Source organism: Pocillopora damicornis, chromosome 12 (genome assembly GCF_964200805.1).
Source record: "Pocillopora damicornis chromosome 12, jaPocDami1.2, whole genome shotgun sequence".
NCBI classification, from domain to species: Eukaryota; Metazoa; Cnidaria; class Anthozoa; order Scleractinia; family Pocilloporidae; genus Pocillopora; species Pocillopora damicornis.
In genome coordinates, this window is record NC_142681.1 from 4,301,154 (window position 1) to 4,325,962 (window position 24,809).

Below are 24,809 nucleotides of genomic sequence, written 5' to 3' on the forward strand. Positions count from 1 at the left end.
TAAAATAATTTTAGGATCAGCCAGTCTTTGTTTTCATAAACAGATAATAATTATAATTTGAGTAGCATACTTTAGGGAAATAGGAATTGATACTTCAGGATTTCCCTCATCCTTTAGCAAATAATGAAAAGCTTTCATTACCATTTTTTAAAACCATTTTCTTCCCATTTCCCTTCTTTCCTTTTTGATAATGGTGGTATTTTTCTATATGAAAACAATTAACTTTAGGATCACTGTCCTTTTCATTTAAAAAAAAATTAAAAACCAATTATAAAAATTAGGGTCAGTCTTTGATAGGTAACTTAATTCACTCTGATAAAAATAGCATTTTCATCTGTAAAACAGTTCTTTTACTTTAATATTTAGGTTATTATTTCAGGTCATACTAATTTATTCATACAATAGAGTTAGTCATGAATGAGCAAAATTAAAAGTTAATTTACTCTTCTAAGAAAGTAAACGTTGCATTTTCACTAGGAAAAATTACTTTCACAGCAAGATTTTCCTCTTTTTCCTATAAGTACTTAAGTATTTAGTCTATTGTTAGATTTCATCATAATTTAATTACACAGATATTAATTTTAAATAGCTTTCATGTAAGTGCCTTTGAGGGAATGTCACACAATGGTCAAGTCATGGAGAACTTTGTGACTGAAGCATGTCAAGAAATGATTAGCATATTAATAGCTGAAATTGAAAATATCTAAGGGAACTAGATATCAAGGAGTTGTAAATCACATAAAACTAAAGATTTAGTGTTTTGGTAGTAGTTGTCTTTCATTTCCATAGCTTAGAACTTATTTCAAGACTTATTTCAAGACTTTTTTTGTTGATTGCCTGTTTCAGATCACAGATGTCCTCTGGTGAATTGCTTCTTTTTTCCTATCCTTTGCACACATTTATTTTTGAAAATGCAATTCCCTGTAGACATCTTGTGATTTGATATGGTCAGTTAACAAACAAAGCTGAATTTAAATAATTTAAAACCTTTTGCATAATTTTATTCCTCTTCAAAGTAAACTAAACATTTGCCCTTGCTCATAAACAATGAAAGTAGTGTTAGAGTACTGCAAGTTAGATGAGAGAGAATGTGGATATGGGTATCTTCACTGATGAGAGACCTTTATTGACTTGTGCTCTTTGGTGTTGTTGTGATGTGTCTGTTTAACTTAGATTTGTGGATTCATCACTTTTCCTTGCTTTCACTGACATTGTACTCAAATTGGATACTGCAAGCTAGCATCTCTGTTTTCCTTATGCAGGTTGGGAACATTTCTAACTCAAATAGGTTTTTACTTAAGTTTTTACAGGAGAGCACAATTTTCTTTGTTTTCTGTATTGGCGCCTAGGCTAATCACTTTAGCTTCTGATACATTGACTTGCAGATCAGCGCCTTCAATCAAATTCCATTTGGCATTTTAATTTTTTTTCACTCATTAATATCCCAAATTGATCAGCTGTGGTACTGTGACAAATTAGGACTGAGACCCTGGAGGCATGGGGAGCAAACTCTCACTTTCCTCTACCCTGTCTACCCCTACTTGAGAGCAAGTGGTCAACTCTACCAAGTATTTAACTGTCCCTGGCTTGGACTAAGGGATCAGTCAGAACAGAACAGGATTTTAAAGTTGGAATAAAGAATGAGGACTAAAGAAAGCAACACCAGGTAACAGCAGCAGAATGGAAGCAACCAGATAGTAGGGACAAGATTGGCTAGATTTTTTTTCTTTTTTTTTTCTTTTTTTTTAATATAAAATCATGGACAACAGAGACAATTTTTATTTTGTTAATAAAATGTAACACTTTTTTTACCAAGTTGTTTTACTTTGCAATCCAATTATCTGAAGGAACAAGGTAAACTCCTAAGAAATATATCCAAGTTCAGTGCAGGTCTCAACAAGACATTGTGGTAACAAGCTAAGTCTGGTTTTAAGTGAACAGCTTATTTCTCATACAAAATGCAATGCAGATCCAAAATTTTTGCCAAAACCTTTACTTAATTCATCAAAATCACCATGTAAACAGAACAGTGTGACATTATGTTGTGGTTGATTTGGTGACAACCTGTGTGACTTTTCTTTGGGTCTAAATTCTTCCAAACTCTTTTTCTTTAGATGTCAATTAACCATTGAAATAGAAATGAGGTGTTTTCCAAAACCAATTTACAGTTATACCACTATTGTTAAGACATGAGTAATTACTGTGAATAAATTTTAGTCCTCTGTGTTTTCCCTTTAACTTCCCATTTAAATTCCTAGCACTGTCAATTCTTAAATGTGCAAATCTGTTTCCTCTTTTTGTTATTTCCAGAAGTACTTGTGGAAATAGGATTTTAATTTGGACTGAAGAGCTCTGGGACTTTTTTTTGAACCTCTCCTCATTCCTTACTAACACAAAAGAAAATGTTTCGTACGGCTTTGCGTGACATGTGACATTGTTTTGGTAAGGCATGGTACAATTAATCACACCTGAACAATGTGATTGTTTCCTTTGAGTAAGATGCCTGATTTAAGTTTCTCTTCCAAACACTTGATAAAACTCAGAAACTTTGAACAAACTGATAAATTGCACTTTCAATAATGCTCTTAATTCAGTTCACTGATGAAAAGTGGGAGAGATTTAAAGAAAACATAGCAGTCGAGTTCACAGTAATTAACATACAGTCAATCCACCCAGGAGTCACAACCTTTGATAAAACAAGATATGTCAACTGCTACTTTCAAGAAACCTGGCAATAACTTGGCACTACAAGAAAAATTTCTAAACTTCATAAAGCACTCACCAAAAAGTTCCTTGCTTCAAGAGTCACAATAAAAGAAATCATTTGTATTTTTAGATTGCTGAGAGAAGAAATTCATCAACTGATCTGCAAGTGGATATTTTATCTGAATTCACAAATTGTGAAATCTCATGTGAGCGGCCATCTCACCAGTCTCTTTCATTATAAGGACACCACACTTCCCTTTAGAAACTTGTATATTCATTTTCAAAGCAATGGTTTGCCCCAGTTACTCAACACATTGATAGCAGAGATACATATAAGCTGGTGGTATCCTTCCACTTTCGCCTAAGTTGTTTTTCTTTCATTCATTGGGGATGAGGTGTTTAAGGTCAGATTTCATAACAGCTTTTAGCAGCAAATTTGATCACTGAGTAGTTAAGGCTTCATTCTCTCAATTCTCAGTTTGGTGTAACATTGAAAGTGACCCTAAAGAAACCAATATTTATGCAATGCCAAGGGTCACAAGTTCAAATCTCACTGAAGCCCTAAATTTGCAAGCTTGTCTTCACTGATAACTGCTCTCACTGGCCACTATATAAACTGTGCTGCCATTTTATATTGCATCAGAGGTTCTGACTTGGGGACATTTGACTGTATAAATCAATAACCTGGACATGCTCTTAACCAAAGTGAAACCATGCATATAGATTAGAAGAAGGGCTTAAGAAAATTGTAAAAGGCTCTGTAAAAGTGGGAGTGGTAATATTGGACCCATTTTTTGAATATGTTTTCCCCCTAATGTTTGGACAAAATGAAAGTAAAATTAGAAGAGGGCCAAAGAAAGGGAAATGAAGGGTGGTGAGATGAGTGCCATGTTGCTTCTCTATATCCCTGAGCTCTATGATTAATCTTTCTTTTAAAATGTAACTAAATGACAATCTCTCTTTGTATTTATTTAATAGTATATTGGCTGAGACACAACCTCAAATTCAGAATTGTTCAGAAAAAAAATTATCAGCTGTTCAAACATAGAGAGTTTCAGACTTTTGTTCAGATAAAAATAATTATTAAAGGACTTGGCAGTTAGCAGAATTCTTGAACCATTTTCTTCTGTTTACTGTCTGCTGTTTACTTTGATCAAGAAACCTCCCAGGACTTTACCATGGATTGAGAAACTATAGAGAAATAATATGCAGTGTTCTCCTTTTCAGGCAGTAACCGGTAACATTTACCACCTGTAGTACTTCTTATTACTGTTTAAAATTGATTGGAATTCTTGAAAATTCAACTTGTAAAGGGATTGCTTTACCAGTTTGAAAATTTATTTTACCTGTCATGCTTAAAATAAAGGAGAACACTGACATCAGCTTTGGATTGGCCAAGAGTTCTTCACGAAAAGGGAGACAAACTTGGTTATATTCTTGAGTACTTTTGGTGATGCCTCATGGTTCTTTTGTCCTCAAAAATGCTCATAACACTTCTCAAGTTTGGAAGCCATGCATTTAATCAAAGTAATTCTTGCTACAGAGTGCACAAGATTTTAACAGGGCAATACATTGATTTATCCAGGAGAGGATGCCCCCGTCCCCATTTAAAAACTTGTGACTTTCAAGTGAGTACCCCCTTCTCAACCAACCCTTGAACTGTTGTCAAACACTCTGATTCCTAATAAAAATCTTGAGAAAAGTATAGCCCAAGATTGAAAAAAATGGATGGTACACTCAATGTTCTATGTCCCAGGGTACCCTTGAATCAAAAGGATGAAGTCCAACCTTATATGCATGGTACTTGAGATCAACTGCATGTCTGAGCTGAGTTAAACACTGAACTTGGCATGTGCACAAGTTTTGTTTACCTGGTTCTCCCAAAAGTTGGATTGCAAAGTAAAACAATCACTGCCTAAACATAACTGCAAATCCCAATCACTAGACATCTAATCCACTTGCATGATCTTCAAGTAACCTGTGGCATCTGCAGGGTATCCTGTAAGTTAAATGCCAATTTTTCAATCTTAAGTTTCATATCAACACTTATGCATTAACGACAATTACACTCGTGGAACAGTATGTCAAAATCATATGGATGTAAGTGAAATTATGTGTATTGGTGTAACAGGTAACAGCCTTATAAGAAGCATAAGTTTTTTTTTTTATTAATTTTTTTCAATGATTGTCATTTTACCTTTGTTCAGAGTAATGACAAACCTTTAATATAGAGGAAAAGGACCTTGTCTGTCTAATTAGTTGTGTATCATTGCATTTCCAGAAATGAACAGGTAACCCATCAAAATGAGTGAAATTAAAAACCAACACACATGGAGCCAATGAGTGAAATGGTGAGGCAGTTTTTTTTCAGCCAGGAAAGAAATGGCTTTCACAAAACCTCCTCTGTGGTCACAAATATGAGCTGATATTTGCTGCACTCTATATTTTCCAAACAGAAATCATTGAATAGAGCTGCCATTAATCTATATGACAATTTTTTTCCATTTGATCATAAACAATACCCGCCACAATTTTTTTGATACAAACTGGCATACTCTGGTGAAACAGTACAGCTCTTTTTTCCATCAGGCTTTTCTAAAAGCCAGTTGGCAACATGGCCAGTAAATCCTTCCCAGAAACCAGTGTAGAAATTGCTTCTTTTTGTTCCAGTTTTAATGTGCAAACATATTAAATTCTATGCTTCCTTGAGAGCAGAATCAAAACTAATAACTTTACAATCAGAGTTCGTAATCTTTTCCTTTCTCCAGCCAGAGCAAAATGTCAGAATGATTTATCTCTCCAAATATAATTTACTTCTAATTCCCATCCAACTGGCTGTGAGCACTTTCTTACAATTGGAAATACTCATGCAGACCCACCATGGGTTTAATGGCTAGTACACATGTTCACATGCTGACCACAGACCTAGTAACATGAACTCTCTCAAAACACACTCATAATAAATCAACAAACATCTTAGCTCATGCATTTTTTCACAGTTTTTCAGATGAGTATGCCCCCCATACACCCCCACCCACCTCTTGGAAGGTGATGCCCACAGCATCACAATCCATGGCTACACAGTACAACATCTCACTCTTTTTCAACAAATCAACTTGAAAGCTCTGTGTCTATCAATAGTCAGTCTGTGTGTTAGTCAATCAAAAGGTATTGTGTTTTTAAATATTGAGTGAAGGGAGATGAAGTAACAAGTTATTTTGGCGTACAAATATAGTTTATTAAGGATTTTAACTATTGGCTTCACCGGAAAACAGAACTAGTGTCTAAAATTTAAGAATGAACTGGGTTTTAAGCAAATAGCGATAAAAGCTTTTCTGCCTCACAAGTGTGGGATAATCTTGGTAAGTTCATGTACATGTACAATCTAATTAAATCAACGTAGCCTATGGGTGTATCTGAGAAAACCTAGTAAACTTTGGGTATTGAACTGAACGACAGAGTAAAATGAGCCAACAAATCTTACCAGTTTAAGTGCAAAGAAATCTTTCTGATCGAGGTCATCGTTGATGTAGGGATGTGACCAGTGTTTCACGACTGAAGCCTTTAAGCAAGGTCAACCAACTTCAGCAATGCAACACAAAGGAGTTAAATGATTTGGGCGCTTGAAGAACAAACCTTTGCAAAATTATAACTTCGATTAGGTCGAGTTATGGCCGCTACATTTAACAGAAAACACCCACAAAGAGTGATGGGAAGTAAAAGTCTTAGACTACGAAGACGGAGAGATCCTGGGGAATAGGAATGTTGTTAAGACCCAGGTTAGCCATATTTAATGTGACCATATCCACTTTTTTTCCCTCCTTTTTGTATGTTTTCTTTTTTCTTTAGTTCGGAGTGGCGGCGCAGAGCAAGTGCATCGGAGAAATCTCTTACGTTCGCGTTCGTCAAATGCAAGTCCCCTGCAGCCATTAATTTTTACGAAAAACCCCCTAAAAATCATCTAGATCGTATTGTTCTACGCAGCTGTTGTTTGTTCTCATCAAACAGCAAGCTCTCTCTCCTCCACCAAGGACCAACATCCCTTATCACCAACAACCCTTATTTCTCTGCACCAAATCTAAACGTCTAAACAGGACGTCTTTTGGAGCGTGACGCTTCTCTCTCTTTCCCGCCTCAATTCCTATTCCTTTCTTCTGCGAGTTCCATTCCCTTTCTCTCATTCCCTCTTTTTCATTGCCCCATTCCTCCGCTCAAAACTAATACGAAGAAAAGACCAGCAGGTCGACAAAGCAGAATGATAGCGGTGATCAGTCAGCTTCTGTCGGCAAAATGAATTCATTGTAATTTTTTTGCGGTAGGGTGCTCCAAGTACATTAAGGAGTGATTACTACAAATCAAACGTTATCAGAAAGCAAGCAAGTGCTGAGAACAGACAAACTCTTCAGCAGCTAGATAGGAGAAATTAGACCAACTGGTCTTATCCCAAAGGTTTCATTTGCTCCCACTCCAAGTTTACTCACACAAAGACACGGCACTGACGAAATGTCTTCATTTTATTATCACAGCTGCTCGACGGTACAAAAACAAAAGACTTTCACGGCTACTTTTACAGTTATAACTCTGAAAACAATGCACTTTCAAAATATAACTTATACGACAGATACTTCAAATGTCTCACGAACATTTTACGATAAACGTTGAGAAGAGATCAAACGCGCAAGATCTAAAATTATTTTTTGATAACATTTAGATCTTTCCTTTCTCAACTTTTAGAGGGAATAGAAACGTCATGGACACCATCTTTATCGACTATTCTGACGAAAAAATCTGGGAGACGAACCAAGAAACGCCTTTGTACCTAAGGAAGAGAAAAAAAAAAGGTAAATTAACCAATGCCTACACCTGTAAACACCTCCGACATGTTAACTAGCCGTTAATCAACTCGCCGACGTCACTTCGCCGACAACTTAACCAATGCCTACAACTGTTAATACCGCCGACATGTCAACTCGCCGTCAACCAACCCTCCGACACGCCAACACGCCGAAGTCACCTCGCCGACAACTTAACCAATGCCTACACCTGTTAACACCACCGACAAGTCAACTTGCCGTCAACCAACTCGCCGACATGCCAACACGCCGACATGCCAACACGCCGACGTCACCTCGCCGACAACTTCGGTTTGCATTTGCAGTTTGTTCAAATTAATCATTTTAATTAAAACTCTGACTAAAATTAATTCTTGACATTGGCGAAGTACCCGAAGATGTCAACGAAGTTACCCAAGGTGTTGGCGAGTTGTTTGTCGGCGAATTGACATGTCGGTGAAGTGACCAAGTACCCTGATGACCATAGCGTAACGAAGTAGTGGTCCTTGGCTTATAAAAAAAGGAGCATACATGGACCGATAAAAACGCTCCCTTAGAAAAATGGAACATAAGACTAGTGCAAAAAGTATGGTCGCCGAAAAAAACTACATTGAACAACACGAAGCTAAGTGCTTAGTAAAAATTAAAAAAAGAAAATATGTAATTAAAGAAAATCTTCGACATTCGCGTTAATTTCAAGAAGCGTTGCTTTCTTTTGATGAGGTTATCACTTCTCGTACTATGTTACCTCTTCAATGCATTTCTTAAGGAGCTCCGTAGCCTCTTCACGGCTTAAACCTAGTTAAGAAAAAAAAAATGACATTCAAACTTCAACTATCTAAAAAATAAGTGTTCTTAAATGTAGCTATCACTAACTTAAGCTACAAACAAAATATCAAGGTGCGGTGACAAAGACACATAACTAGACGCTTACTCACTCCGTGTTTATAAAATCGTCTAGGATCAATGTCAGTGTCTGAGCATTTACGCACCTACCCCTCCCCTAACCCCACAACAGTCAGCTATAACAAGTTAGGGTTAACGTTGGGTTTGGGGAGGGGTAGGTGCGCAGTTGTTTTGATACTGACAGCGATCCATCATTTACGTATTCTGAACTCCTTATATTGTTGGAAATATTTGGATTTTGGATTTTCATGATGACTTATCTGCAGGTGGCTTTTCATCCTCTGTTTATTTCATTCCTTGCGCATAATTCCTTGTTTATTTATTAATTTTTTTGTGTGCGTGTCATCGAGCATTGAGTAATTACATTCCGTACAATCAAGTAAACCATTAATGTACCTGGTTTGTAATAGCGATCCAAAATACTAAGGGAGAAGAATGATCCATAACCATGTGCAGCAAATGGGATCTGATAAAAAAGGAATAAAAATGGAAAATGTTAAGCACCTGCGCATATCAAAATAACTTGACAACTGCCTTAAAGTCTTTCATTTTCCCTATTTTCTATACCCTAAGATCAGTATGCATATTCTCCATATTGCGCTCGAAACATTTCCTGCTGACAAGGAGAATTTGCTTAACAGTCAAAAGCTTCTCGAGTTGGTGATCATTTCCTTTATTCCTTAATGTTTCATTTAACCCTTTAACTCCTGGATCAAACTTGGAATTCTCTTTATTGTCAAACATACAATTCTTACATTGGTAGTTCCCAGAATTTAGTATTAGATCAACTAATTATACCCAAACTGATATTTTTCTTTATTCTCGACACTTATCTGGTTGATATTGTATTGATATTGTAAGGAGAAATTCTGTCTTGGTCACTCATGGGAGTTAAAGGGTTAAGGGTGATATTGTAAGGGTGAAACTTACTATTATAGTTAAGAGGGTCAAGACAACTTGTTTGCTGAAATATTCCAGGAAGTTTTTATGTTAAGGTTGAAACATCTGCATTATTTTGCCAACTGCCTCGTGACTTTCCTGAAACCTTTAACTCCCAGAAGTAATGGTTCAGTATCAGTATCTGGGCAACTGCCCACCTACTCCCCTAGCCCAAAATTAACCCTAACTTGTTATCAATTGACTGTTGTTGAGTTAGGGGAGGGGTAGGTAGGCAGTTGCCCAGATACTGATATTGATCCAAGTAATCAACATGTAACTTATTCCTATAATACCCTTACATTATCCAGCAAAGAAGTTGCTACTTTCATCTACTAACAAATTCTCGTAACTAATTTACAAAAAAATTTGTGTAGCAGCTAGAGGGGAGAATTAACAATTAGATCTTGGGAGATAACAAGTTAAGCTTACCCTTTGTCTACCTGACTAAAAGGAAATGGCAGAGACAGTATTGCTGGCTGGATCATACATCTAATGTGTTCAATATTCTTGGAAATTGTGATATCTCAAATAGAAGGAGGGAATATTCTTATTCAAACACAGCACCTATCACACGCTCCAATAAAAAGAGACTTGACAAACCTTTTGAAGTGAAGCCAGCCAGTCCATGTAATAAAGTTCTGGACCTTCTGTGTCATCATAACCAGCTAGCAGCAAATTGACTTGGTAAGCAGACTAGTAAACAGATAAATAAACTTTTATCTTTATTAAATCATTAATAATGAAACTAATTGACTCATAATGCACTTCCTAAAGGGGCTTTCTTTTCTCTATATAGGTTTGGTTTCAACTTTGCTTGTTCAAAATGTGGTGATAATTGGCTTTGAAAGAAAAGCTTGGACTGAAACCTCTTTCTTTCATTTCAGTCAAACTTTTCATTCGGAAGCATTACACTTTTTGTAACAAAAGGGGGCATGACCTTTAACTTATACTTACGGAACTTCGTAGAGCATCTGCCAAGTTTCGCCTTGTGAAGTTGGCTGCTGCATGAGGAGTAAGTTCATATCCTAACAATTTGAAGGAAAAATGTATTCATAGCTGCTTTTCCACATGGAGAAACCACAATATTTTACTTATCTATCACTGTTACTTCTGGTAATGCAAAATCGTTGAAGATTCTACACAAGAGTTCTCGTAGTGATCTTGGAATGATAGTTGACATCATTACAACAACTATGATGAGATGCCATTTTAAGTACAATCTTTGGCTGAATTTCAATGCTATATTTTGCCCATTACCACAGTTGTAACATGGAATGCAGGTGTCTTATTAAGGAGATCAAGTTAGCGCTACAAGCTTGTGACCCTTCACTGTGATCATTTTTAATTGAGGGTTTAAGTGCATAGAGAAAGGAGAGAGGACAATCAAAGACAAAAGTTCTTACCCCCCCCCCTTCCCTTCTCCCCTTCCCTCTAGATCCTAAGCTCCTAAAAGAAATTTAGTTGTCCCCAACCCTCCTCTGATTTTCAAAATCCAAAGTAATGACCCACTTTTCATAAAAGAAAAATACAGTAACTAAGCCTTTGCTAGCCAATTTTAAGCCTTTATTGAAGGTGAAAATAGTCATTTAAGCAACAATGTCAATGTATCGTATTAACAAGACCCACCATTTCTCATCTTGTACAGCTGTATATTTTTTTCCATGTACTCAGCAAACTGCACTGTGTCTCCAGCTTCCCCAGTCACCAGCATCAACAATTTGCTGCTCAACTTGAACATTTTGTCCTGGTCTACACAAACAACATTCATAGTAATTCATTGACCAGTTGAAGGCATGCGGGAAGTTAAGCCCTTAGGGACTTCTGAAGCAAAATTAATTTCTCCTTGTTTTATAAGGAAATACAAGTCAATTTGGAAGGGTAATGTAGCACATTGGGTGATAGTCTGGGATTTAATAAAATTTTCAAGTATTAGAGCTACCCTAAGAAAGTGGTCTGAAAAAAAATCTTATTTGAAGTGAACTTCTCAAATTCTAAGCAAAGGTAGGCCCTGATTGACAAGAGTGTATAATGGTTCTGGTACATGGGTCCCTTCACTTTGTAAGAACCCTGAAGAGCGGTAAGTGTGTTCTGCTCTGGGTTTAGAAGTTCAGGTTTAATTCCTGAGCAGGTAATTGTCCTCGATTCTCAGCCATAACAAAATTAATCAACCCAGCAAGGAATGGTATTTCCAGCATCTTCAAATACTTATTCACTTGGCAAAATTTCATGAAGAGAGTGAAAAAAACGAATGGAAAAACAAATGTAAAAACTTCTGGATATAGTTAAGTGATGACAAGTCTTTCAGAGTAAAATATTTCAGAAAATTTTGAGAAAAGTTTCACCTGACGTTTTTTTTTTTCAAAGACAAATACAAGAAATTAGAAAACTTAAAAGCGACAAAAAGCGGTAAACTTTGACAAAAGACCTGAGTCATGATCACTGACGAACTGGCCTAATGGCGCGTTCGGTTGTCATGTCACATTTCACAATCAAACGCATTTGCAGCGATCCTTTTAACGAATGCATCAAATTGGAAAATGACCTTACCATCTTTCATGCGTATAATACTTCTCCCACTACCAGAATCACTAGCAACTAGGACAAAGTCGGGACCTTGAATTCCTATTAAACACTCCATGTTGCTTGCTGAAAACCACACAATGACTTAGCGACCGAGCCGTGAATCGCGGGCTTATATTCAACACATTCGCTCACTTAGCATGCGTACTCTCGACTATGAAAACAAAATGGAAGTCAGAGGGAGGCTTTGACATGACATTCGTAAACCAATCTCGTGGTTAAAAGTTATCAATTTATGAATATGCGAATTATAACTTTCAACCGCAAGATTATTTTTGCAGGACTGCTTGCCTGCCTCGTAATCGCAATTATATGGACAATATCTCGCCCAACAAGATCTACCACTCATGATCGTTTCAAAAACGGAAAAACAAACTCTAGATTTCCTTCAGTGAAGAGCACAGAAGAAATAGTTGCAACTGTACTTGTCATCGCCTGCAACAGACCAGAAGTGGAGAGAAGCCTGGATAGTTTACTGAGGTTTCGAACATCGGAAAGAAAGTTTCCCGTGGTTGTCAGCCAAGACTGCGGACACGAGGAGACAGCTCAAGTTATAGCCTCTTACGGAGACAAGATCATGTATGTAAGACATCCCGACGTATCCGATATCACTGTGCCAAGAGGTTCAGATAATTTAAAGGGATACTACAAACTGTCAAGACACTATAGATGGGCTTTATCGCGGGTTTTTGATGTACTTCATCAAGATACGGTTATTATTGTTGAAGATGATTTGGAGATTGCTCCTGATTTCTTTGAATACTTTGAGGCTACTAAAGCACTGCTTGACAAAGACCCTACACTATGGTGTGTATCAGCGTGGAATGACAATGGTAAAACTGGCAGGGTGAAAGGTAATGATTTGCTCTACCGAACAGATTTTTTTCCTGGGCTAGGATGGATGTTGAAAAAATCTCTCTGGGAGGAGCTGGCACCTAAGTGGCCCGCAGCTTTTTGGGATGACTGGATGCGGCATCCAGAGCAGAGACGTGACCGTGCTTGCATTCGTCCTGAGATACCTCGGGTGGTGACATTTGGAAGGATAGGAGTTAGTCGGGGCCAATTCTTTGATGAGCATCTTAAGTATATAAAACTGAACAATGAATTTTACCCCTTTACAGGGAGAAATTTGACATACCTCATGAAAGATGTATATGATCCCATGTTCATCAATACAGTGTACAAATCACCATTAGTTTCATTTGATTATTTTCACTCAGGTCATGTGATGCCTGCTCCATCAGTAAGAGTTCAGTATGAATCTGAGGAAACCTTTCGGTCATTAGCAAATCAGCTAGGAATTATGAACGATATTAAGGCAGGTGTACCAAGAATGGCATACCTAGGTGTGGTCAGCTTTATGTACAAAAATCTGAGAGTTTATCTAGCACCACCCAGAAATTGGAATGGATATGAATACCATGAATGATTCTTATTAGAAGTACTTCAAGATGTGACAGCTTTGTTTTGACAGTTAAAAATGAACCTAAATTAGATTTTCTGGATGTAGTTTGCTGTACAGAAAACTACGTTCAGAGCGTAGGTGACTCTGCGGTTTATTTTGAAGAATTTCACTTGAAATTTTTTTCCAGCTCCATGTTAGCCATACAGTATATGACCTGCATATAGAGAGTTTTGTCCTCACACTCGGTAAGTTGCTGTACCGAGAGGGTACTCTGTGGTGCACTATTTCCCGTGAGGGGAGGGAAGGAAGGAAATCTAGATAAGAATTATAGTTAACTGTTTTAAAAGTAAATAATAAATATGATCACCTTTTTAAAGAGAAACTACTTAAAGATAAGTCAAAGTAATTGATTTATTGTACAGTTTGAGAAAGGTTTAATTACAGGTTTTAAGATTTTGCTTCAATAACCGAAGCAATAATTTATTTTAAAAAATGATTGTATGGAAATCAGTCCAGCTGGTGTATTAAGGAGAAACTATTATCAACTAATTGAAGCAATTGACTTTTTATACTGTTTGAAAGAAGTTTGACTACAGCTTTAAAGATTTTTCTACAATGTTATGGATATAAATTATTCTAAATATTTGCTTTGTTTGGAAACCAGTTTAGCTGGAAAATATTCATTTAAGGTGAAACTTTGAAAACTATGAACACAAAAAATATTGGTGCTTTAGAGAAGAGGCTTATTAAGTTGAAGGAAAAAAAATGGAAACAGCAAGGGTGCATAGTTTGTGGCTAGAGGGTTTCTGCCATATTTTAAACTTACCCGGTAAACATGACTGATCAGTACAACAATGACCTGTTGGAATAAAATCAAAATGTTCACTGTTTTTCGAAGTTTCTCAGTAAGAGAGATTTTTCTTGTGGAGCAATGTGTTTTTCTAATGATAAGTTGTCACAAACTAGGGAAATATAGTTGCTAAACTGGAATTTGTAAGAGAGATTATTGCATTTACAGAAATATAATATGCTATTTTTGTTTTTTTGAAGTGATGACAATTTAAATGGAGATACTTATTGCAAGTTTCATAAATAAAACACATTCCTATTTGTCTAAAGAATAGAGGTATTTCAGAAAAATATCAATGGAACAAAAAAGTGAAAAAAAGGAATAATACATTTGTTTAGTCCACAAGCAAGCTCTGTTGTACTTTCTTTCTTAGTACTGTGTAAGTATTCTTCATAGAAGTTTTTTTAATTTGTGTGCATGAAATACAGAAAAAAAAAAGTTGAAAAAAAAAGGGGGAAAAATGGAATACCAAGTCCCCGAGTTCCTTGTGTGTTGGGTTAATCAACTGGCTAGATGAAATCTAATTATTTTAAAACCATTACTTACTAAATGATTTGAGGAATGGAAAATAACTTTTTTTGTTTCATTTTATGAATTTTTTAGAAACACTAACAGTTCATATGCAGATTATTTCAAAGTTGGTCCCTCCATATTATTTTTATCACACACAGGATGATTACGACGAGATACACTGCAATTTTGGACCAATCAGTGCTTGTGTACTTCTCTAATTATAAGATCAATTTTACAGATGGTAATTCAGTGCACGCTAAAATTGGCGCAACCTAAGATTTCGATCAGTCTCCGATATCTCTCGCGTCAAAAAAAAAAACGAAACAAAACAAAACAAAAAAACTCTCAGTACGAGATCGGTTCACATGACTGCGAGGACTGAGCACAAGAACATTTGTTGCTAGGAGACCAAGATCCCAGGAGACGCGGGCGCAGAAATTTACATACGGCTTTCGTGAAGTGATGAAGGTTTGTCCGGCCGGATGAAATGACCTTCAGCCTTCCGATGTTATCTGTGGTTCCTCCAATGGATCGCTTGCTTTGGGGTTAACTCCAAAGCTTGTTCATGGCACAAGGCGGGAAAAGGAATAACTTTGCTCCTCGTACAACCTGCGTTTTGCCGCTGTGGAAACATTCGACCTCGAACAATGTGGTTACGCTAAGAATGCGACCATCTCAAACGGCGTTTACTTCATTAGATACCTTTATGGCAGCTCACAGCCCCCGCCGATTCTGCGAAGCAAGACAGAAATACATTTTAAGTAAGTATCAAATCAAAATTCGCATTCAACTCTGTCCTGTCACCGTCAAATGACACAAAAACGCAGACATGGAAATGTAATTTGAACACAATAGAGACACTTGTCGTCACGAAGTACAACTGATGGCATGTTTGTTTTGGTCCACGTAGAACCACTTACTGTAGAGAAGAGAATGGCGGATACTGGATATGCACCTGTCCAGCAGAAAACAAGGAATAATTCAAGGTTAGTAATTATTTCTACGGTAGGAGATTGTGATTTTTTTTACGACTCCTGAAACTTGCACGAGATCGCTTAACCAAAGTATTTTGTTTAGACATAGTAAGGATACTTTTAAGTTCCGCAAAGCAAAGATTTTTTCTAGAACATTTGTTGATTGAATTTGGTTTTGTTTGTCATTTCATCCTTTTTTCTTGATGGTAAAGCAAGTTTTCGTCATCGATCCTTCCTTCGAAACACCATTTCGAATTGTACGTGAAAATTGTTCCGAAGAACCGTGAACCGCGATTTAACTTGGCTAAGAGTCAACGTGATAAATCGAGGTAAATTATTCTAAAGTTGAAGTATTAATCGACTTTTCATAGCAGAGAAGTTGTCTCATTACCCAACGAACCCTGACCTCAACATTTCATGGCTAAGTACGGACCAGAATTTGTAAATCTCTGACGAATGCACATCCAAGGTTGAAGGAGTTAAATTTCACCTGGTGCTTGTATTCTTGCCGTGCGAGGTTCGAAAAAGGTGGTTTAATCTTAGGTCCCCCATTGAAATTAATTCTAGTATATTGAGCTGTAGTCTTTATAAAGATTTCTTTTTTTTTTTTTTTTCAAACCAAATTTGAAAAGAGATAAATCTGGTGTTTGCATGGCAACAACAGAATGCCTTCCTCTTCCGTTTGATTAAAGTTTAATTATGGCTCATTTGCACTTAAGTAAAAATAATTGAAAGCCAATTATTAGTACGTTCTTAAAAAGGTCAAACCCATTAGTTCATAGATGCTTCGCCAAATAGCAAATGAGAGTATAGTAAAACTTGTAGGAATCATACTCCCACGGGATCCTTTCTACTGTTCTTTTGATAAGTGGTGTCTGCTAAATACAGCTTCCATTGAGTAAATTAGTGTTTTAAATAAGGATAATTGTACTGGCACCCAATTAAGCACCTTTACCTCAGTAATCTTATAATAAGTGGAATGTCTATTAAAAATGGCAAAAAGTATTTTGTGATGAATCAAGAGCCAGGATGGGACCCTTTCAAGTTTGTGTAAATGTGATGATGAAGACAAAATAAAATGAGACTGGGGAATGGTGGAAAAGAAATTCAATATTAGTAAGAAGCTGCAAAAAAGGTGTTGGCAGATTAAGCTTTTATGGGGTCAATGAACAGGAGGTATTTTCAATTAATGCTTAGGATGGATCACTCTGAAGGGAGGAGCTAAGGCAGTGTATACATTTTGTAATATCCTGCGGAGATGCTGAAAATATTAACAATTTCATGGTTGGTTGCCAAAATGACACTTCATAACAACAGAATGTTGACAAGTGATTCATGCTGGGCAAACAATGTGTTTTGAGAAACATTGTTAGAGATCTAACAGTGCTCTGAAAGTCACTATTTTTGTTCAAACTAAAATAACAAACTGTTTGTTGCTTCTCTAGTGAACCACAGACAAGTAACAATGTCCATCAGAGACAGATGGATGTAACACAAAGAAGCCCGAATGACAACCTACCAACGGACAGCAGCAGTGAGGGAGAGAATGGCAACCAAAGAGGTTTACCTCTGGGAAAATGTAATATAAACAATGAAGATCTTGGATCCACTGATTTATACAGAAGTAGCTTCTTTCGACCAGGACCTAAACTTCCAGTGACATTCAACCGTAGTGCTTCATCAATTCCCACAATGCCTCACAGCACAAGTGATCTAATAGCTATTGGAACAATACCCATAACAACTCATAGACAGACTCCAGTGAAACCCATGTCCAGGTAAGATTTACTGTACAGAAAAATTAACACTACAAATTGTCTCAGAGTGAAAAAGGTCTCAAGGTGATAACCTTGTCTTCTTTGTTGGACAGCACCTAAATTTTGTTTAAATAATTAGACCATGGTATTTACAACCTAGTGAGCATAACTGTGACATGAGCAATTGGGCATAAGTGAGTATGGACTGAATCAAAATCCTCTGATAAACTGTGCTTAATATTCTGGTGAGGTTCACAACATGATTGATGGGATTTTAAAATCCAATGTCTACGATGAAATTACATCTCGGTCATTGATATGTTATGGAAATGCACAGTAATGTAGAAATAATTTTAGATCACTCATTTTTGTGCCATTACAGTCTTGTTGAGGCAACTTCCAGTTGGACAGATCATCATCCACTTATAAAATCAAATAAGAAGGAAAAGATTGAGCTCTTGTTAGTTGTCACTGCAGAGGATTTTAATGAGTTGTATTTAGTTATTGCCAACACCTGCACCTTTGTTATAGGGTATCATCCTCACACAAACCAAAACACCAAGGCAACAAAAATTTGGCAACACAAATGATTTAATGAGAAGATTACTTCAATTTTCCTCAGCAGAGCAACATTTTGGAATGGAAAAAATTGTCTAGTTTGCAAACAAAAACACTGACAGAAAATACATCAGATGTTTCGTTGCAACTCAGACAACCTCCTCTTGAGGTCTGGGGCCACTAAAAAGTACACACTTTGAGCAATCCATAAAATTTTCTTCAAAGATATGCTAATTTTTTTGAAATAGAAACTTTCCTTGGCTTTCCATGACTGTAAACAATTACTAATAATTTATTATTAATCCAGTGGGTAGTATTGTCCATTCTCTCAACAACTTGATTGGGTATAAAACATGCAATGTGCTAAACATCTCATTAGTATTAATTTTTCTTTAAATGCTACGTAACCACAACTTAAACATTTAAAATAAACTTTTCTACAGGTAGAATCATTTCACACCCCTGGGGTCAAAGTGTTGTTGAATCAACTCTCATTTAAACAAAGAAAATTGATTCACTAGACAAAATATGAAACCTTAGGTGAAATATTTGTACCCTCAGGCAATAAGTGGTAATAATAGTCACACTTGAGCCATGATATGAAAAAGTTTTTTCAAGACATCGACTCTTCCACTGTTTTAAAAGGGTCAGAATGGCATCAAGGTTTTAAAAGCATAGCTTAGCATAGCTTTTAAAGAGTCTAATTGCTTCACATCTATGAAAGAATGTTTAGCATCAGTCATGTTGTTGACAAACTTTGATTAACATTGTAAAAAATGTGTAATTAACTTTTCAGATCTTCATCTGAAGAGGAAATTCAACCTCTACAGAAGTCAAAACCAGGAGGATTGTTAGTTTTAATTTCTATAATTTTATTTAACATTGTATCAATATCCTTCAAAAACTTGAGACAAATGTTCACTGATAAAATAAAACGTTATTAACCATAACATTTCTAAAGTGAGCTTCATTGTAAAACTCAACTTAAAATTTAATATCAAAACAAATCATTACCTAATATTGATAACTACTATGGAACATGCAAGAATGTAGGCATCAAAATACTAACTGCATTCTGTATAAATTTGAAAATAGATAATCAATTTTGTAATGAACTATAGCTGAAGCAAATTACTGTAAGTCCTAAAAAAATTTATTTTTGGAATCTATGATCCTACAACTGCACTTGGAATGTTATTTTAAAAGTAAGCTAAATATTTGAGTCCCACAAAACCTTTTACCTTTGGAATCATACATCTGACACTCAAGCAATGATTTTCACAACTGGAATAAGTATTTATCAAATACTTAATGAATAATTTTTTAACATTTGTTGGTTTGTTGGCTAATGTTTCCCTACATTTTTATTTTTTTATCTCAGACAGATGGAGCCATTATTTGGAGCAGCCTCTCCAAAATATATCTGTAGAAAATAGTAAACAACTTAAATTCTTATTCTAGTTTTCATTTGTGGTGTTCTTTATCTTTTTGTCTTCTAGGTGGAAAACGAAGGCAACTTTAAATCTTAAAGGTGAGATTACTTTGAAACTGTTCCTTATAACTGCATCCCGTGGACCAATAAACAACAACAAAAGGTTTCTAAGGGGACATTTTAAGGGCTTGTTCTCCCATCTCATTTTACTTGAATGCTACCAAGACTACAACTTGACAGAACAGAGTCTACATTATTTCACAGTACCACTGAACAAAAGATATGACCAAACAAACAATTGTTGTAAATAGTCTCAGTCTGTGAGACAAGTATCACACAATTCTTAACAAACAAAGCACTGTTGAGATGGGAATTTTTTTTTGGATAAAATACAAAGGTTGTCAAACATCTAATCAAACATGAAAATATTTCTTTACTTCACAAGTTGAAAGTCTGTGAATTTTTGTTTGTATAGGTAGCTCTCTCAAACATGTTTCATCTTGGCAAGACTTACTAGGCATACATTGTAGCTTCTATTCAGAGACAACACTTCTTGGGAACCCCAAGGGTTATTTGGTCAAACAAGTCTTACCCCTTCAACTTTCTGTACTTCATTTCTCAGGATGTAAATATCAAGACCCCATGGTGGGTGCAAGTCCATCTTTCCAGGGGAGAATCACAGAAATGGCACAGCTAGAAGTGGAAACAATTAGATTTGAGAAGACAAAAAAATCAAAAAAGAAGGCTTCAAGCTCCTAGCTGTGATTGACATTAATTACTTTATAAACTTCTATTTAATTGTTAGTTAAAGTTTTATAAATTTTAATTCCAAACAATAGATAAATGTGTTAATTCAGTTTTTTTTTTAGTTTAAGACTGTTGTTTTTTTGACAAAACTGAATACTTCTGCTGTCATCCTTTCAAGTAAACAGAAGAGAGGATGGACTTTTTTTTTAACCACAATCTTTTTCCCAACATACAACTAGTACTTTGAAGTACCACTACATACATTTATAAATGTCTATGATTTGGGAGAAGACACAACGACTTAAAGATATATTTATGACAATATTATTTAAGCTCCAAGCATGATTAATATTGTTAAAAAAAACCCTGTGTAAAGAAAGTAGTATCATCAAAAAGGATCAAGTTTGGCATGCAAGCTATCTTTACCACTTGCAAAATTAATATGCTGATAGCATGGAGAGTGTGAGAATCTGTGTGATGATAGCGAACTCTAAAGGCCATTAAGTTATAAAAACATCAAGAATGAGAATTTTTGTACAAACCACAAGTGTAAGAGTCACCAAGCAATGCAATGTATTCTTGCAAAATAAGAATGCTGGAACAATTATTTATTACTCTTATACACTCTTACGAAGGCATCCATACAAGAAAAAACTGTGTGTGAGTCATAACGCTCCTCTTGGATTTCTGACATTCTATCTTGTATCTATGTGAGTAAACCATCGTTGATGATGTAAAAGATATTCTGCTTCTAAGTAGAAAACCAACTGACTGGAGGAGTGCTATGGTTCATTGTAAATCCACTCCAGAATCCTGATAAGAAGGCACTGTTTACACTGGGATAAACATTTTAACACCTTGTCTTCATAACTGTGTAAAGGAAAGTTTGTCCCACAACTAATTTAATGTTAACTTATGTTATTCTCATAAACATCATTGTTATTAAAAATTTTACGATGGTGAAGATGGAAAATGTAGTTATCATTGTCAAGCCTGAAAAGCTTATTTTATCTTCGATTAGAGTTGATTGATCATTTTTTTGATAAACTCTTCATCACACCCAGGCCACAAAGTCCTTGAACATCAAATCTGTTAACCTAAAAAATCATTTTGCTTACCTACCGTTCCAATCAATTTATTCCCAATTATTTTTCCACAAACTTTCCATCTGGGAAACTACTGTTAATACAGTACTAAACCCCCTTTCAAACAAGTGTCCATGTCTTGAGCTTTAAGTTTCTGACAAACCCCACCCCCCACCCTTAACCTTCCTCCCACACCCCCCTTCAATCTCATACTCTAAAATAGTAGTTCATTCCCAGTTAATTTTTTCCTTATTTCTTCTTCTGTCTAAAAAATTGATTGTCCAGTTTTATATCACTCTCATTCCAAATCTCCTAAATGTTTCTGTAATTTTACCCTCTCCATGTCATGTTCCTCTCTCTCATTCTAAGTGAAGTCTGAATAGCCCAAGACAATTCGAAGCGTTAAAAGGAAAGATCTAGCCATATTAACAGGGCTTATGCATTTAACTAGGTTTACATTTCGTGTTTTATCACGGTTGTTTTAAAAAACGGCCCAGTGATGACTTTGTGACAAATCGTGCAGCATAAATGAACTTAAAACTTGTCTCCAACTTTTCCCTCGCATGGTTGGACACTGGGCAAGAAGCAAGCACCAGTTTAGTTGTTGCTATTCGTAAAGGACCCACCTAAAACAGCAAGAAATTAAAATAACCCTTCCGCTTTTTATCTTTTCTCTTTTTCTAACAGAAAACAATCCGTGGAAAACTAGCTGGCAGTCCTCAAAATAGTAAAGTAGGCAACCAGTTACTAATTATTTACAGAAAAGAACCCTTTGAAATCTCCTAATTGCAGACAGGTACCAGTCATCTATTTACAATCCATTAGCGCTTCATTTGATTTGGTATTCACAGCACATGTCTTCTTAAGGGCCTAGCAGGTTAGCTGTGGTGGAAAGACTCCTTAATTAGAAAAAAAATAGTGCTGACAAAGCTTTGACAAAAATTGTAGAAACTTCTATATGCATTTTTAGCCCTCACTCAATTACACTGTGAAAACGGCTGAAACTCTTCTATGGGTCTTCCATAAGACTGCAATGAAGAAGAGGTTTCGAAATAAAACAAAATCCTTCAATTGAAAGAGCCTTTTAAAAGCACTAAGTTAGCTAAAAAGGAGGTTTGGAAGTACCTTCCTCACGAAATTTGGGTCTCTCTTTTTTTTCCACATAACAAATTTCCGTCGGATTGAACGACGTTTCAATAATGAGTACCATGAGATTGTAAATCATAAAAAAGACGACAGTAAACCAACCCGAAAGATGAAGGATAGTGGAGTATGGTTTCCACCTCGCTGACGATTTTCGTGGATGACAAAAAAGACCGGCGGGAGTTTCATTTAATTATAATTGCAGCGGTTGGTATAACAAGCCGAGGATATGATTATAAATACCACACAGATTTTGAGCCTGATCGACAGTGCGTGCTTCGTTGATATTTGCAGCGAGGCGTTCCTTTTAGGCAGGGAGCGCAAAAGGACCCTTGATCAATCACGACTTTTCTGAGGTGTGCACAAAACGAGTTATCACTCACGTATGTCGCTCCAAAACACTAGTGTCCACTTCTTTAAATTTCAGCACCTACTGCGCAGGTGACCAATGGCCAAAGTAATCACCTTCGCTCTGACGAAATTTAACATTCAAACCGACGAAGAAAAACTTTAGGATAAGAAACCCACATGAAGTCATTCTGAACTTTCCTTAACCAAGTGAAGTAAACGATTAAACAGAAGTTAACTCTTCCATTTTCATCTGAATGCTCTTGATCACAAGAGTATTGCAGCTCAGTAATCCTATCTCCCCAATATAAACTACGATTGTAGCTCTTTTGGTGTAATAACCTGGACGATATGAGTCAATGAAGCATAAAAAATGCTTTTCTCTCTGCCAAAACGTAATCTATGAACTGAACCATACTTAACTAAGGCCGAAATTGATCTTAACTCTGTTTACTCTTTACAAAGTCTTTGGCTTCTGTTAAACTAAAAATGACATTCCTTCACTTCACCATAAATAATTCACAGGTACCGTTTCGTCTTCTAAACAGCACTGTCTCTCGAAGCAGAAATAAATTCTACTAGCATATGGTCGTTCTTCCGTTTTTTTCTTCCCTTATAAACAACATTTAATGAATGCAAGGAAAACCGGTAACGAATGTGCAGTTCGTATTCTTGAGACGACGTTCACCAGAAAGGGCATTGAAAATTACCGGTAATACGATTGCAGTTTATGTTTTTCTCTTTCTCTCTTATACAGTTTTAAATCAAGTCCTTCAAAAGAGACTGAATTTCTCAATTCACTAACAATCAGGGTACTGTGTGTAGCTCTTGACAAGCCGTTTATGCATGGGTTCAAGTTTGGTAAGCCGCTTAAAAACTTGACAGGCATCTTCGCGAATGTCAAACAACCCAACAACCAAAATACCTGTAAAAGATTGTACCTGTCTACGTTTCGAAAGTCCTTACGCTACCTTAGCGAGTTAAAATATTAATTCAAGTTATTTTAAAGCTGCTTGAATTCTTCTCGAACTTGTCCCGTTTAACAAATGAAAACTCTCTTTGCCAGTGTGATTACGTCACAATAGCTCTGAGTTTTAACTTTCTATTTTGGATCTACAGCGATTTTCAGTGGCCTTTAACCTATTTATTTTTCTCATTTGAAATCATTCACATCCAAGATTGCAGATCTAGCTGTAAAACACTTTTCCAAGCGGAAACGTCAAAGATACGTGAGCACTAACTACACTTCTACGCCACGCGGAACTTCATGTATTTTCCGCGTGGTTATTTTCCCCATTTCCAAGAGTAGCCGATTCTTCCAGCTGGCGGCTACGACTCTTTTCCGGCAGCTCACATTCACGCCCACGCACAACTTGGAATTTGTTCAATTTGTGCGTACTGACACCTGTGTTCACTGGGTCACCAGATCTTCCTGCACGCACTGTCTCGGTAGCAGGATCAGTAGCTGAGAAACATTTCCCACGCAATTCGTCGAAACTCAAAAGAAGTCAAAAGACCTCGGTAATTTCGGTTAAAAGCAGGGAGAGGTTAGCTAAAATATTCTTAGAGGGTAGGATACATGGAAAAAGAAAGAGTGGAAGACTGGAAGGGCACGATGAAAAGGACCTCAGGAATGTTCAGAACAAACCAATCAAAAATAAGCAGCTGAAAGTCAGACTTGGAAGACTATTCCCGAACAACAGCCAATACACGTTACCCAATTTCAAAGACAGATGTTAGCGGGTGGCTTTTTCTTTCATATTGGACAGAACTTTTCAATGTTCGCATAGCCGTTCCTAAAATATACCATGATCGTGGTCGAGTGACACGATGTCTTTCGGACGGCAACGAGTGAAATACAGACGTTACCGTGTGCAGGCACTGGAACGCTAGTTCAATCTTCTGATTGGTAAATAGTCGTCGGAAATGGTTCGCATGCTTTCATTCGCTGGAGGAAGGCTACGTATACAGCGGATTTGACAACATTGAATAAACACTGCTGCACTCGGGCATTTAACACCCAACCATTCGGTC

General features: G+C 36.5%; 3 protein-coding genes across 8 annotated transcripts; 2 read left to right on the top strand and 1 right to left on the bottom strand.

Annotated features, from left to right (window-relative positions):
- Positions 1-7,202: 7,202 nt before the first annotated feature.
- LOC113681549 (proteasome subunit beta type-2) lies at positions 7,203-12,050 on the bottom strand. The gene is made up of 7 exons (XM_089188684.1): positions 11,931-12,050; positions 11,010-11,132; positions 10,338-10,408; positions 9,984-10,076; positions 8,841-8,910; positions 8,287-8,336; positions 7,203-7,525 (listed from the first exon to the last, which is right to left on the bottom strand). Exons 1-7 carry the CDS (start codon positions 12,019-12,021, stop codon positions 7,430-7,432), a joined length of 594 nt encoding a protein of 197 aa, XP_089044810.1. The 5' UTR covers positions 12,022-12,050; the 3' UTR covers positions 7,203-7,429.
- A 48-nt stretch (positions 12,051-12,098) lies between these two features.
- On the top strand, positions 12,099-14,567 carry LOC113681548 (alpha-1,3-mannosyl-glycoprotein 2-beta-N-acetylglucosaminyltransferase). Its single transcript, XM_027198648.2, has one exon. It carries the CDS (start codon positions 12,199-12,201, stop codon positions 13,390-13,392), a length of 1,194 nt encoding a protein of 397 aa, XP_027054449.2. The 5' UTR covers positions 12,099-12,198; the 3' UTR covers positions 13,393-14,567.
- On the top strand, positions 14,567-21,172 carry LOC113681550 (uncharacterized). 6 transcript variants are annotated; one of them, XM_089188680.1, is made up of 8 exons: positions 14,567-15,492; positions 15,642-15,717; positions 15,918-16,034; positions 17,151-17,483; positions 17,845-17,922; positions 18,817-18,870; positions 19,520-19,551; positions 20,075-21,172. In XM_089188680.1, exons 1-8 carry the CDS (start codon positions 15,297-15,299, stop codon positions 20,209-20,211), a joined length of 1,023 nt encoding a protein of 340 aa, XP_089044806.1. In that variant the 5' UTR covers positions 14,567-15,296; the 3' UTR covers positions 20,212-21,172. The 6 variants fall into 6 exon arrangements, with proteins under 6 accessions (XP_089044806.1, XP_089044807.1, XP_027054453.2 ...); XM_089188681.1 differs by lacking the exon at positions 17,845-17,922; XM_027198652.2 differs by lacking the exon at positions 15,918-16,034.
- Positions 21,173-24,809: the final 3,637 nt, after the last annotated feature.